We start from the raw sequence: 14,728 nt of genomic DNA on the forward strand, positions 1-14,728 counted from the left end.
CAGGGAAGATAAGGGCAGGAGAGGAGAAAAGTGCGACCGCCTTCGCTGAGAGCCAAAAGAGAATCACCGATAATAGAGTTGAGCACGCTTATTTCAGAGTCGAAAAAAGAATTAACGAGTATTTAAAGACATGGAAAAACAGTAAAAAATAAAAGCATTAAAATGAACAAAGAGTAAGAAATGAGGTACCTGACGAGGCCATGATTTGCTGCTACAGTATAGTATACTAAAGCACTTTTAACTCCGAGTGTTAAACTCGAGCTTATATATATTTTAAAAAGTGTATTCGAAGTGTGACAAAAACCCTATTTACATGGTTTTTTAAGATGAAAGGCTTGAGAGAATGGTTAAAAAGGAAAGTGCAAAATGTAGTTAGAAAGGAAGATTAACACTTACCGATTGATATGCACATGAGGCAAGAGGCGCCAGTTGCTGTTGAAACCGGCTGGTCCTTATGCGAGCTCACAAGCAGCCTAAGCGGCGCCAGTTGTTGATGTGGCTGAAGTCAGACGTCTTGTGGGAGCGCCGTGCCAGTCTTAACCTCAGCGGGAGATCATAAAAATCGGACCTGTATCTGATTGGCTAGCCGGGGTGCGAGGGGAGCCGCCCACTTGTTATGTGATTGGCAGCGGGGCGAATAAGTTATTGGGGCCACAAATCACTCTGTTTGAAATAAGGGGCCTAATACCCCTCCTCAGGACAATCTGTAGGAATCTCTATGATGTCACTGAGATTTGTTTAATTAATATTGTCCTCTCACAAAGAAAGATGACCATGTTTTAGTTCACCTACTTCTTGTATTAAATAGCGATTTGCAAAATGTTGTGCAAGATCACAGAGCAGGCACGTATAGTGCATTTGCAGGTAAATGAACATAAAATCTCTTAGACTAAAATCTGTATTATACTTTTAGTCTTAAGACCATATGTTGTACATTTATCACCCTTATGATAAAACCCATGCCAGCCATTGCTTTATGGACTTTGTATTTTTAAGCCTCAACATTTGCTTTATTGCTATTGCTATGTTGGTAGGATGAGGGATCAGAATCTGGAGTTGTGCACACTATTGTTTCGTTTAGTGTGTATCCATAAGATTTGTACAATAGAGCCAAGTTGTGCCTTGACAACAGGAAAGTCGTCTGCATAGAGGAGAACTTTAATAGCAGGCTTCTACAAAGTGAGGCTTTGTGCTCACATTTGCTGCAAATACTCTTTTTTTTGTGATTAATATTTTATTGTACTTTTAGAACACTACAGTCCACTGCGGAGACAGATTACATCACATAAAAAAACATCAGCATAGCAGCAGAACAGTAGAGAATACCAAACCAAAATGAGGGGGGGGGGGGGGGGGGCAAAAAAACAAGAGATAAACAAAAGCATGGAAAAAAACCAACCACAACAATAACAACAACAAACAAAAAAAACAAACAAAAAAAAACAAACAAAAAAAAACACACGAAAGAAACAAAAACAGCCAGCCTTTGACTATGTGGGTCTTACTGCATGCCACACTCTGACATCCCTGAGAGTGCTTCATCAGAATTCCAATGACTATCCCACTCTAAGGTCTAGTCTGTTCGTTTTATTCTGGACAGATATGGATCCCACTTCAGATGGAAACTCTCCACTTTATTCAGGAGCCTGTATGAGAGTTGTTCTAGTGCAGCAAGTCTCCCTAGTTGAATATGCCATACAGAGACAGGTGGGGTGGAAGGGGCCTTCCACTGGGAAATAATGAGTTTACGCCCCAGCATCAATGCAGTCTGTACCCACTCAGCAGCCTTAGGTGGAGCATAGTTAAGGAGTGATGGGTCTCCCAAAACAAATAGTCTTGGTGAAAAAGGAATATCCCATCGTATGGTTGATTTGATAAAGTCATGTATCTCAGTCCAAAAGATTTGGGTTTTAGGACAGCTCCAAATCATATGGGTCAATGTGCCTACCCCAGTCTGACATCTCCAGCATTCAGGGGACCGAATGAGGTTCGCCCTATACAGTCTGTGTGGCGACCAGTAAATTCGGTGTAGTAATTTGAATTGGATTAGTCTCGTTCTAAGTTCCCTGGACACCTTTTTACTATTCTGCAAAATTGCAGTCCATTCCTGATCTGTAAAAGCCACACCAAGGTCAGATTCCCAAGCTAACCGGAGGGCGGGTAGTCCTTTACTCGTGCCCGTAACAAGCATTGAGTAATATTTAGAGACTTCATGACCCCCCCCCCCCCCCCAAAGATTTTTTTGATGTAGCTGAGATATTCAATATTTGGAGGTGGTGTGAAGGAGGATCCAAAGGTTTTGAGCAAAAAGTGCCGGAGCTGCAAGTACCTCCAAAACTGACTTTGTGGCAACTGAAACTGTGCTTTAAGGTCGTTGAAGGACTTGAGAATCCTCCCCTGATACAGGTCTCCGAGAACAAGTATCCCTCTCTGGACCCACAGTCTCCAGAAAAACGGCGACTTATTAATGCAGAGTTTGGGATTGAGCCATATGGAAGCCTCAGTATGAAGGTGGGAGTCAAAATTTAGTAGCAAGGCCACCTTCTTCCAGACCGTCTGCAGGAAAGAAAGAATGGGGTGGGTTTGTATATCTGGTGGGAGCTTGGTGGTTAAAGTGTGCATCGGAGGGAGTGGTGAGCACAAAGTACTCTCCAGACTAAGCCATGGGGGGGCTCATTCTGGAGGGAGAGCCCAGTGAACCATGTGTCTCAGACTGAAAGCATAATGGTAAAATAGTAGATTTGGGACCCCCAGGCCACCCGACTCCACTGGTTGCTGTAGCTTTTTAAGCTTTATTCTAGGGCGTCTGTTATTCCATATGAATTGGTTGCATAATCTGTCAAATTGATGGAAATATTTTAATGGGATTTTTAGCGGGAGTGTTTGTAGTAGGTAATTAAATTTTGGAGCACAATTCATTTTGATGATGTTAACTTTACCCCAAAGGGTGAGGAACAAAGGGGACCATCTAATTATGTCGGTTCTGAACTTGTCCAATAGAGGTTCAAAATTAGCCTGGACTATGTTGTGTAACAAACGGGGGAATGTAATGCCCAAGTATTTAATACCAGTCTGAGGCCAGCTGAAATCCCCTGGCTGAAACAGGGTTTTGGGGCAGAAGGCTGTCAGAGGGAGCGCTTCAGACTTTGACCAATTTACTCTATATCCTGATATATTAGAGAACCGGTTAATAATTCTTAAGAGAGCAGGTAGAGATCGTTCTGGCTGTGATATTAGGACCAGGGCGTCATCAGCATAGAGCATCAATTTGTGATTATTATTGTGGACCTGGATACCTGGAAAATCAGGGTCTCTACGTATTGTCGCTGCCAGAGGCTCTAAAGCTAAAGCAAAAAGCAGAGGACTCAGTGGGCAGCCCTGTCTTGTACCCCTGTGGAGGTCGAAGGACTGTGATATAATACGGTTTGTAAGTATTGATGCTCTTGGATTGTTGTAGAGAAGTTTGACCCACCTTGTGAATTTTGGGCCAAAGCCAAATGCTTCCATTACACAAAATAGAAAACACCACTCTACCCTGTCGAATGCTTTCTCTGCATCTAGGGAGAGGGCTATAGCTGGAGAAAAGTCCCCCGTAGGGGATTTATTCTGGGTTGCCCACATAATATCAATTAGGCGTCTAATATTATCGGCAGAGCAGCGAGTCCGAATAAAACCAACTTGGTCGGGGTGTATTAAGTAAGTCATGACCTTATCTAATCTGGTTGCTAGTAACTTGGCTAAAATTTTGCAATCACAATTGATCAAGCTTATTGGCCTGTAACTCTTACAGTCAAGCGGGTCTTTGTTTTTCTTTAAGACAAGGGAAATAAGTGCCTCTGACAGTGTTGGTGGCAGGCTGCCCTTATCCAGGGCCTCCTCAAACATTTGCAGGAGTAAAGGGGAGAGCTCCTCTGCAAAGTTCCTGTAAAACTCTGCTGTAAACCCATCCAACCCAGGGGCCTTGTCAATTGGGAGATTTTTGATTACCCTTAAGATCTCATCCTTTGAAATTGGGGCGTCCAGGGAGTCCACCTGTGTCCTAGAGAGAGTTGGGAGGTTGAGGGGGGAGAGAAAACTGTTAATTTCCTGAGAGTTTGCTTGTATTTCTGAGGAGTAGAGTTGCATATAGAAATCTCTGAAGGCTTCATTCACTTCAGAGGGTTTTGACACCATAGTGCCATCCTGTGCTCTAATTGCTGCTATGATAGTCTGAGCTTCTTTTTGTTTAATATATCTTGCAAGCAGTTTGCCAGGTTTATCTCCATCTTCGAAGTATTTCTGCCTAGCCCGAAATAGACAAAACTCAATTTTCTGAGTCAAAATTGAGTTAAACTCATATTTAAGTCTAGTTAGGTGGGTCAGATTTGCCGAGCTCATGTCTGCCTTAAAAGCGGCTTCAGCTATAGCAATCTTCCTCTCCAGGTCTATCTGCTTGGACAGAGCAGTTCTTTTCTTATATGAGGCATGCTGGATGATGAAACCTCTAATAAAAGCTTTCAAAGCTTCCCATGCTACACCCGCACTGGGAGCTGTAGAGAGGTTCATTTCTATATAAGAATTGATCTGCTCTCTCAAGGAGTGGAAAAAGTTGGGATCATGTAAAAGGCTTGAGTTTAGCCTCCATCTGGGAGACTTGGGGGGGGGGGGGGGGTACCAAATGAGCTCAGATGTAGGAGCACCGGGGCGTGGTCAAAAACGTGTATACTACCAATAGAGCAGGACATTGCTGAGGGCATGATAGAATTTGACACAAGAAAATAATCTATTCTTGACAGACTGTTGTGGGGGGCAGAATAAAAGGTGTAATCTCTTGCGGATGGGTTGAATACTCTCCATACGTCCACCAAACCCAAGGTCCTACACATTTTTATAGCGACCGAAGCTGATCTAGAGTGTCGCTGTGAGGGAGTGCTTCGATCCAGTATATCATCCATGACCAAATTGAAGTCCCCTGCTATCAGGATTGGGTAGTCTTGGTGCATAGACATTGCTTAAAATCATCCTATGGCCTTGAATCTCAGCCAAGAGTAGCAATGTCCGCCCATCTTCATCCTTAACCATCCGGGAGCATTTAAACTGTAACTGCTTATGAATTAAAATTGCGACACCCCTACTCTGACTGCTGCCACACGAAAAAAATACCTGACCCACCCAATCACGGCAAAGTTTATCTGACTCTTGGGGAGACAAGTGAGTCTCTTGAAGAAAGACAATTTCAACTTTTTTTGATTTGATAAATGTCATCATCTTCTTTTTTTTGATTGGATGGTTAAGGCCCTTTACATTCCAGGTCATCAAAGTAAGGGCCCTTTGTTGCTTATTCGCCATCATGCAATACGTATCAGACGCATAGCAGTGGGGAAACTTATTATTAGAACCAGGAGTTCAGTACCGAGTGGACAATATTTGGAAGGCTGGCTGTAAAAAAATTGGGGGGGTTTGGAAGTAAATAAAAATAACAACTGATAAACATTTAAACAGATACGTCTGGGGCAACCGAGAACACTAGTCACCCTCAGGTGGGCTATGAGCCCCAGAAAGCAAAACATAAACTTTATGGTCCGTGACTCTAACCAGTCGAACAGTCATAAACAGGACCCGTCACCAGCAGCAGCAGCATATTAAGTCATCGTAATATGAGGAAAACAGTCATTCTGGGACTTAGCTAACTGAACAGACCTCTATGCAGGTTGGTTAGAACTGTCCCCTGACAAACTGAAAAGGGCTTTATGACAACTGAATTACTAAAAGAGGAATTTAACAGTCTTAGTGAGCTTCTCTACCAAGCAGATTGTGTTGTACTCTCAAAAGTAGCACAACTGAATAAATCAAATAAAGCTGTGAAGCTCTATAATATTGAAACTAAACAGTTAAGAGGTGCAAAGTATAGCGTGTATAGCGTGTTAATTAACGCTAGGGCGAAAAGAAATAGAAAAAAAAAAGGGTAGTGTTTAAATCCAAGCCCTGACTGTAAATAATTCAAGGTAAAGACAGAATGTAGTCCTGGGCTTTTTTGGGGTCAGTAAACTCACGTCTGCCCTCCGTCATTTTCAGCACCAGCACTGCTGGGAACAGTAGGGAGAACTTTATCTTCCTTTCGTGCAGCAGCCGGTTACAGGGATTAAATGCCACTCGTTTGTCCGTGACAAGTTTGGAGTAGTCAGGGAAGATCATAATGCGGTGGCCGTTCCAGTTCAGCTGTCCCAGCCTCCGCGCAGCTTCCATGATCTCTTCCCTGTCCTGGAACCGCAGAAATCGGGCGATGATGACCCTCGGGGGATGACCGTCAGGTTTGCGTCTCACCAGGCTGCGGTGTGCGCGGTCAATCTCCAGCCCGCCCGGGAAGTTGACCTTCAGGAGTTGTGGGATCGCGTTGCGCACGAATGCTAGAGCGTCCGATCCCTCGCAGCCTTCTGGAAAGCCGGCGAAGCGCAGGTTGTTCCTCCGTCCTCTGTTTTCGATGTCGTCTAATTTCTGTCGTAGAGCGTTCACCTCGTCACTAGTAGCAGGAGGATTTTCCTTTAGCGCTCTGCTAGCATCCTCAAGGAAATCTAAACGAGACTCAGTGTTGCTTATTCGAGTAGCCATATCCGCTAGCTTAGCCTCCCCTGCCCTCGTAGCAGTTTGGATAGCGTTCAGCTTGCTCTCTTGTGTCTCGGAGGTTTCCTTAAGTAGCACGTAAATACTTGCAATGTCTTTGGCCATTTGTTCAGTTGTAGCAGTCTGAATAGTATCCGACATTGGAGGTGAGGGCGGGTGCACATTAGCTTTCACCGAGGTTTCCTTGCTAGCACCTTCTTGCCGTCGAAGCATAAGTTTTTGTTGGTGACTCGGCATTTCTGAGCTTTCACAAAGAGTCTTCAAGCTTCCCACTGTCCTGAGGTTATATTTTGTAAGTGCTGTGTAGCGTAATGCTCTAAGTCCAATGCAAATTAGCTGCCGCTGCGACGGAGCTTCCCCATTCAAGCTGCCATCTTGACCGCCTACGTCACAGGACTCCCCTGCAAATACTCTTTTTAATTCTGTCACCCTGTTTTGATGCAGAATTCACTTGAAATGAGGCAAAAACGGAACTTTCTTTATGTGTTCTTGTGAATTGATGGTGTATCATATGTATTTGATTTGACTTTCTGCAAGACAACAGTTGGCCGCTGGCCAAAAAAAAGTTTTCTTTTTCATGATCAAGCTTGGATTTAGAAAAGAATAGCAAAAAAAATCTGCACCTCCTGCTTCAGATGCAATTTGTGTTTGTGTGTTTAGAGGTTGCGGCAAGAGGGGAGACCTCGGCTCAACCAGCTGGAGAGCCTGACCAGGAGGAGTCGAACATTAACTCGGCTCTTCCAGGGCACCCTGCAGACTCGGCTGCTGGCATTGGCGAGGGAGTGCAACCGCCGCTGGGATGACGTAAACGCCAAACCGGAGTCCATCACAGGTCAACTGCAGGTATGCGAGTCAGACCCTGTGAGGAGGGTTTCAGTTTTCTCTCTTCTTCATAATTGATTCTTTTTTTCTCTCTCTCAGCTCCTTGTCTCAGAGTGGGAGGGGTTTGAAGCACAAATGGAGGAGCTTGTCGTTTGGTTGGCTGATATGGATGTCCACCTGAGTGAGGTTGACCAGCTGACAGGAAACACCTGTGAAAAACTGAAACAATGGCAGGTGTGGGGTTGTTTTGATATGACATATATTTGATATGATACATATGTCAGAGACATTGTCCTAAACTGGACAAACAAAGGACCATGAGTCCAACATGAAACTTATCTTACATAATGTAAGGCTGAAGTTCAATATTTTTACTGAACATGCAAACCTCTGCAGATGAAAATGTGTTGATTTATTGGTCTGTTATGAAGCTATTGATACTTCTAATGTGTTTTTATCACTTTCTGATGTTTTATTAATTAACAATACATATATTAATTGTTGTGTTATCTATAGATATAGAATTTATATATATATATTTATTTATAGTGTAGTAAAAATATTTAATTATTATTGTTTAAATGACTAATATGTGACATGTATTAGTAGTGATTTGTGCTGAGGGTTAAAATGCCTTTTTGTCTTTTGGTATATTACGAAATGGCAATAACCATTAATATATGTCTATGCTGTGCTCGTATTTATTTTACCCTACTCAAATTCAATTTCTGATACATTTTCTTTTGAAAGATTTAAAATGGTTCTTTAAAGAACCACTCAGAAAAGGTTCTTTAAAATGTTTTTTTAAAGAACCTTCTGCAGAACCAGCTTCCAGTTTGGATTCAGGAGACAGACACTATCTCTACTTTTAAGATTAGGCTTAAAACTTTCCTTTTTGCTAAAGCATATAGTTAGGGCTGGACCAGGTGACCCTGAATCCTCCCTTAGTTATGCTGCAATAGATGTAGGCTGCCGGGGGATTCCCATGATGGATTGAGTATTTCTTCTTCAGTCACCTTTCTCACTCACTTCTTCTTCCTTCTCTCACCCCAACCAGTCGCAGCAGATGGCCGCCCCTCCCTGAGCCTGGTTCTGCCGGAGGTTTCTTCCTGTTAAAAGGGAGTTTTTCCTTCCCACTGTCGCCAAAGTGCTTGCTCATAGGGGGTCATATGATGTTATCATAAATGTTTTTTTTCACTTCACCTTTTTAAATTGTAAATGTCAACTTACTTTCCGATTTTATTATTAATATTGTTATCATTATTGTTATTATCATCAATAAAGTATTAGCTAATATATGTTTGTCATTAAACAGTCTATGGTTGGTATAGGCCTTTTTTATACATCAATCCAATACATCAAGAGAAGATTAACAAAGTGAGATTTGGCTTGTGAGCTAAATTTGTAAATACTATTTTTGGTCTGCTATTTAAAGCCTTGTGTATGCATAGCTGTTTTAACATCCATTAACCAAGATTTTTAAAAATAGTAATGAAAATAATTCATCATTTACTTAAAAATGCATACCTCTGTTAAAGCTTTGTTGAAATGTGTGATTTTATTCAAGGTCTATAAATTCCCTGCTCTCCCCTGCTGGTGGTCAATCCTTCAAGCTCGAGCTTGAGGGTCCTGTGCAGTATCTTAGCTGTTTCTAGGACTGCGCTCTTCTGGACAGAGATCTCCGATGTTGTTCCTGGGATCTGCTGGAGCCACTTGCCTAGCTTGGGAGTCACCGCACCGAATGCTCCTATTACCACTGGGACCACTGTTACCTTCACCCTCCACATCTTCTCAAGCTCTTCTCTGAGCCCTTGGTATTTCTCGAGCTTCTCATGTTCCTTCTTCATGATATACCGTCATTCGGAACCGCTACATCTATCACTATGGCTGTCTTCTTCAGTTTGTCTATCTATCTATCTATCTATCTATCTATCTATCTATCTATCTATCTATCTATCTATCTATCTATCTACTATATCTGCTTGGTTAGCCACCACCATTTTGTCCGTCTGTATCTGGAAGTCTCACAGGATCTTAGCTCGGTCATTCTCCACCACCCTAGGAGGCGGTGTGTACCACCAGCAGATAGCGGAGGTGGCTGATATCCAGAAATCCTACCAGTGGCTGGACAAAGCCGGACTGAAAGACAGCACAGAGGCACTAATCATGGCAGCACAAGAACAAGCTCTGAGTACAAGATCCATAGAGGCTGGGGTCTATCACACCAGGCAAGACCCCAGGTGCAGGCTGTGTAAAGATGCCCCAGAGACAATCCAGCACATAACAGCAGGGTGCAAGATGCTAGCAGGCAAGGCATACATGGAACGCCATAACCAAGTGGCCGACATAGTGTACAGGAACATCTGTGCCGAAACCAAAACAAACCAAACACAAGGAGCCAGAAACAAAAAAAAGTTGCAAACACTGGAGCCCGGAAAGCAACAGAACAAAAACAGGCTCACGACAGGCGCAGGCGGCCAGGAAAAACAGTTCACCCAAGGTTCAGGGGGCCGGCCCGGAGGCTGACGGCACAATAGTCCAAACCCGGGCAGTTCAGGGGGGGCGGCCCGGAGGCTGATGGCCCAAGAGCCCAGAAAACAGTTCAGGGGGCCGGGCAGGCGGGAGCAACCGGCGGCAACGGAGCAGGTCAGGAGGCCGGCCGAGCGGGAGGCACCGGCGGCGACGTAGTTCAGGGGGCCGTCCATGACGGCAATGACGTCCAGTCATCGGCCTGGAAAGTGGCTGGACAGGACGTGCAGGATGAGCAGGCCGGACAGGACGAGCAGGCTGGACAGAACGGGCAGGATGAGACGGCATGGAGACCTCAGGTGCAGACGAAGCTAGACGGAGTGAGGCAGGACCAGGCGACGCTGAAGGTGAAGACACGGAGACTGGACCAGGCGACGCAGAGGCTGAAGCTGGACCAGGCGAAGCTGAAGACACGGAGGCTGGACCAGACGAGGGTGAAGACTCGGAGGCTGGACCAGATGAGGGTAAAGACTCGGAGGCTGGACCAGACGAGGGTGGTGGTGCTGCCGGCGACGGTGTGGGAGCTGCAGGTGGTGGCGCTGCCGGCGACGGCGTGGGAGCCGCAGGTGGTGGCACTGCCGGCGATGGCGTGGGAGCCGCAGGTTGCTGGACGGGCCCCTCGGACCCCCCAGTGGAGGCAGGTTGCTGGACGGGCCCCTCGGACCCCCCAGCCGGAACAGGCGGCTGAGTAAACAACTGAGGTGAGAACTGAGCAGGTGACTGAGCTGATAGGTGAGCTAAAGTCTGAGCTATGGAGAGAAGTTTAAGATGTATTGACTGTTGTAAAGATGGTAGTAATGGTGGGTAAGGTGGTGGATTAGCAGTAAGCTGAGCTAGTTCCCCTGAGCCTCCAGAACCTGAAGAAAACTGCTGGACGGGCTCACCTGAGCCTCCAGCGAGGTCAGAAACAGGTGCAGGTATGGGTGGTGGAGCTAACTGGTTCCCGGTCATCCTCACCTTGGGAGCCGGGAAAGGCACCGTCAACGGCTGGGCCGCTGCTGTCCCCACCCGAGGAGCTAGTACGGGTGCAGCGACAGGCAGAGCCTCAGTCGGCCTGGACACCGGAGCAGGGACGAGCTGGACCTCAGCCTCCCTCACCGGAAGCACTGAAACAGGTGCATGGTAATGCTGGGCCCGAGCTGCCCTGGGAGCAGGAACACAACGGGGCGAAAGAGCAGGCTCAGCAAACACAGACTCATCTAAAATGTTTGTTAGCTTCCTACCACCACCACCACGTCTAACAGTCTCAACAGTCTCAACAGTCTTTGATTTAACAGTTTTCACAGTCTCAGACTTTACATGGCCAGGTTTAGAAAAAACAGACTTGGCAAAAGTGGGTTTTAGCTTATTTCCACCACGATGAACAGTATTAGGACTAAAAATCTCAGAGGAATGTATATTGTCATTACCTAGCTTGTTAGGAGCTAAACCAAAACTGGCCTCCCAATCCAAATCATCATCGAGAAAAGAGATCCCGAAGGTGTCTGAGGTGAGATTATAGACCTTTCTGTGTATTGGCTCAGGAGTGTGGGAAATGTTGTCATTTCGACTCACCACTACAAGTTGCTCAGAATTGTCCATATGACGGCGGCGTTGGCGCCGCTTTCCTCAGGAGGAGCAACGCTGTGTGTTCTGAAGGCAAGCCTGTGATGCAGTTTTCTGCCTCGCCACTAGAGGGCGCGGGCGTTTTGTGAGTAATATTTTGACTGGGATGGAAAATGGTGTTCATGAAGGCAGTGTGAATCACAAGTTATGCTCGGGAGCAGTTTATGTGGGTTCAATGAGAGTGTGCGTCCATAAGACTGGTGAGTTACAGGATATTTCTTGTGTAAGAAGGATAGCCTGTATGTTTTATCGCTCTGGACATCCTCTGTTTGTACATTTTCTATAAGCTAAGTTATCGCTAAGATAAGCGGGCTAAGCTAAGCTAAGTTCACCTAGGCCATACTGAGTTCGGTTTGAGTTGGTGATTTGTTATGTGTATTTGCCTTCTTTAGTTGGCATCATAAGTGAGTGGGGCACAAGAGTTAAGTGATGGAAAGATGTTTATTTTCTTTGTTGCCAAATATGGTTCAGGCTATAAGTAAAGTTTGCCAGCTTAGTAGTAGGGCCTATAAGACAAGTATGTGGCTGTAATATGTTATATGGTGATTATTGTTGTCTATAATTTGATTGTAATTTGTGTTCTGTTTTTCCATTCTGTTTGTAGAACCACACACATACACACATATCCACACCCACGCTAAATCTGCCATTAAAGAGCTGAACGATCATCCCCTGTCCTCGTTATTTTCTGGAGGGTCATAATGGCACTTGACCTGTGCACACCCTGCGATCACCACCGTAGAACTGAACCTCATATCAGAAATCATCATAACACTGTGGCTCCAGCAAGGAATGCGTGTCCGAAGTTAAACGAAGACCTCCCACTTGTAGTGTAGGTAGCACAAGTGCAGGCGAAGCAGCAGGTGAAGCCGCATGGCATCTCCGGGGACCCCCCAGAGCTAAACGAGTCCCATGAAAAATGTGCCCATAGTCGGGGGTGAGCCATGGCCTCCACCGGAGCTCCTCCTCTAGCTGGGAGAGAGCTACCTGCCGGCGCTCGTGCAGTTCAACGTCTGCTGGGTCCATGTTCTGGTCGCGATCTTCTGTTATGGGACGGCTGTGTGCAGGCAGGAATAGGACCCAAGGTGCAGACACTCGGAGGCAAAACTTGAACTCAAAACAGCTTTAATGCTAAACTCAAATGTAACATAATTGGATATATCAAAACAAACTTACACCGGAAGACTGACAGAACACACAGCTAGATAAACAGTAGATCACGACACGGACACAGAGAAACACAGGGCTTAAATACACAGACGGAGCAATCAGGGAATGGGTAACAGGAGGGAAACACAGCTGGGGCAAATCAGGCAAGGGGAAGCGAAACCAGATACATTAACATCAGACAAGGACCTTCAAAATAAAACAGGAAACATGACACAGACTGAACTAAAGACACAGACTAACATGCACGCACTGCAACAGAGGGAACAGAGACGTGGGACCAGGGCAGACACAGACACTGACTGGACACGGGGATATAGCAGACAGGGGAGACAGCAACTAAGGATTACACAGAGACAAACCATAAGACATAACTCTAATGAAGAAACCAAAGAATAGAAATGATAAATAATACAATAAACTCAAAACCCTGGGTCAACGACCCAGGCATCCTAACAAACACAACTTTTTTAAATTGAAGTAATTATACCCGTGAAGCATTTATTTTTCTACTTTAGCAACTTGTTTACAATACATTTTACATCATTTAGCATCCTGCTTGTGATAATAAATGTTCATGTTTATAAATATTTTTCTGCTTTATTTTGCATTACTTAAATTAAAACAATATAAACATGCTGAGAGAGGTGTTGTTGTTGATAAATTGTTCTTATACATACAAAATCCAGAGCTACTACGCAGAAAAGTGAATGCATATAACCTGTACCAATCGTCCCTGCTCCCTGAATTACTCTCCTCAACCTCTCCTTCTGCAGTCAAATCTGCTTGTCATTCCAGTTTCTTTGTCTAATAAAAGGAACATTCATATTCCTTTTTCTTTTTGAACTCATACTGGGAGAAAAAAAGGCATAAAAAGGAAAAAAAAAAAAAGACTCACTAAACAAACGAAGACCAGTTTTTGGTTAACCGTGCCATAACACAAGGAGAAGTAAGGATACTTTTTAGAATGTGCAGCAGAGGAAGTCTCACTTCATGGAGTTCGGTGAGTAGAGCTCAAGCGCATGGAACCAAAACATGTGAATGGAAGCAGCAAAATGCTGCTTCTTATGTGTGAGATTTAAACTTTTATCGGAGCTGTTTAGTTTTACATTGACTTTGTGGTTTGCTTACATACTTAATAATGAACTCCATGGCTGAACAAAGACAAGTGCACACCCCGCAGGAACCACGCACAGCAGACAGACAAAACAAATTGTGTGTGTGTGTGTGTGTGTGTGTGTGTGTGTGTGTGTGTGTGTGTGTGTGTGTGTGTGTGTGCATTCCTGTGTGCACTACATGTGAGCCCTTGTGTGTGGCCTGCTTTGTATTCAAAGTGACATTTTAAGCCGTTTAGTTGTCACTCACCAGCACAGCAGCACAGTGTTGATGACCACCACCCCCCCTTGGGGGTTTTGGTATGACCCACTGGAGCTTTGCCTGTTAATAAGGGTCCTGCCATGTCCAGTGGGCAGGGGGGGTTGACAGGATAAGTGGCTATCCTGGTGGGAGTGACACAGCTGAGTAAGTCTGGAGTCTCTGATGTGATGTCTAATAAGATCTTAAAGGAGTAAAAAAAAAAAAAAAAAGAAAAGCAGTTTAGAAGCAGAAAGCCAGTTAACAGACAGTCATTTGAAGCTCATGTTAAGTTTTCTGCAGTGACACACAGTCAATCAGACTTGTGAAATTCCCCACAGTAACGCTTAACAAGTTTAGTCTTTTATCTGGGCAGCTGACAGTGTCACATGAAAATATAACACCACGGTTGTTTCCTATGCAGAGACCCAGCATGTATGAGAGCATTCAGGATCTCAAACCAAGGTTTTTCTTTAATGCTCAACAAGAGGCTGTCTTCAAAAGGACAAACTGAGTTAATCCACTTTCCCAGCATCTTTATCTTTTTGCTATTATCCATTGCACTTCATTTTCAGATTCTCTGACATACTGTTCACAGGATATTAGTACTATGTATTTAATCACGATATGCTATCAATTTCCACTGTGGTTC

The 14,728-nt window shown here is 44.6% G+C and overlaps 1 protein-coding gene across 2 annotated transcripts in view; it reads left to right on the top strand.

Annotated features, from left to right (window-relative positions):
• Nucleotides 1–9,145, top strand: part of LOC308395607 (nesprin-2-like) — a 37,769-nt gene extending 28,624 nt beyond the window's left edge. Inside the window, exons 2-4 of one of the 2 annotated variants that reach the window (XM_080880525.1) lie at nucleotides 7,261–7,443; nucleotides 7,522–7,656; nucleotides 8,480–9,145. In XM_080880525.1, coding sequence (XP_080736651.1) covers nucleotides 7,261–7,443; nucleotides 7,522–7,656; nucleotides 8,480–8,506 — 345 coding nt within the window. In that variant the 3' untranslated portion in view covers nucleotides 8,507–9,145. The remainder of the gene's footprint in view (nucleotides 1–7,260; nucleotides 7,444–7,521; nucleotides 7,657–8,479) is intronic. The other variant, XM_080880524.1, reaches the window with a different exon arrangement.
• The last annotated feature ends 5,583 nt before the right edge of the window (nucleotides 9,146–14,728 follow it).

Source organism: Rhamphochromis sp. 'chilingali' (genome assembly GCF_963969265.1).
Source record: "Rhamphochromis sp. 'chilingali' genome assembly, chromosome: 4".
NCBI classification, from domain to species: domain Eukaryota; kingdom Metazoa; phylum Chordata; class Actinopteri; order Cichliformes; family Cichlidae; genus Rhamphochromis; species Rhamphochromis sp. 'chilingali'.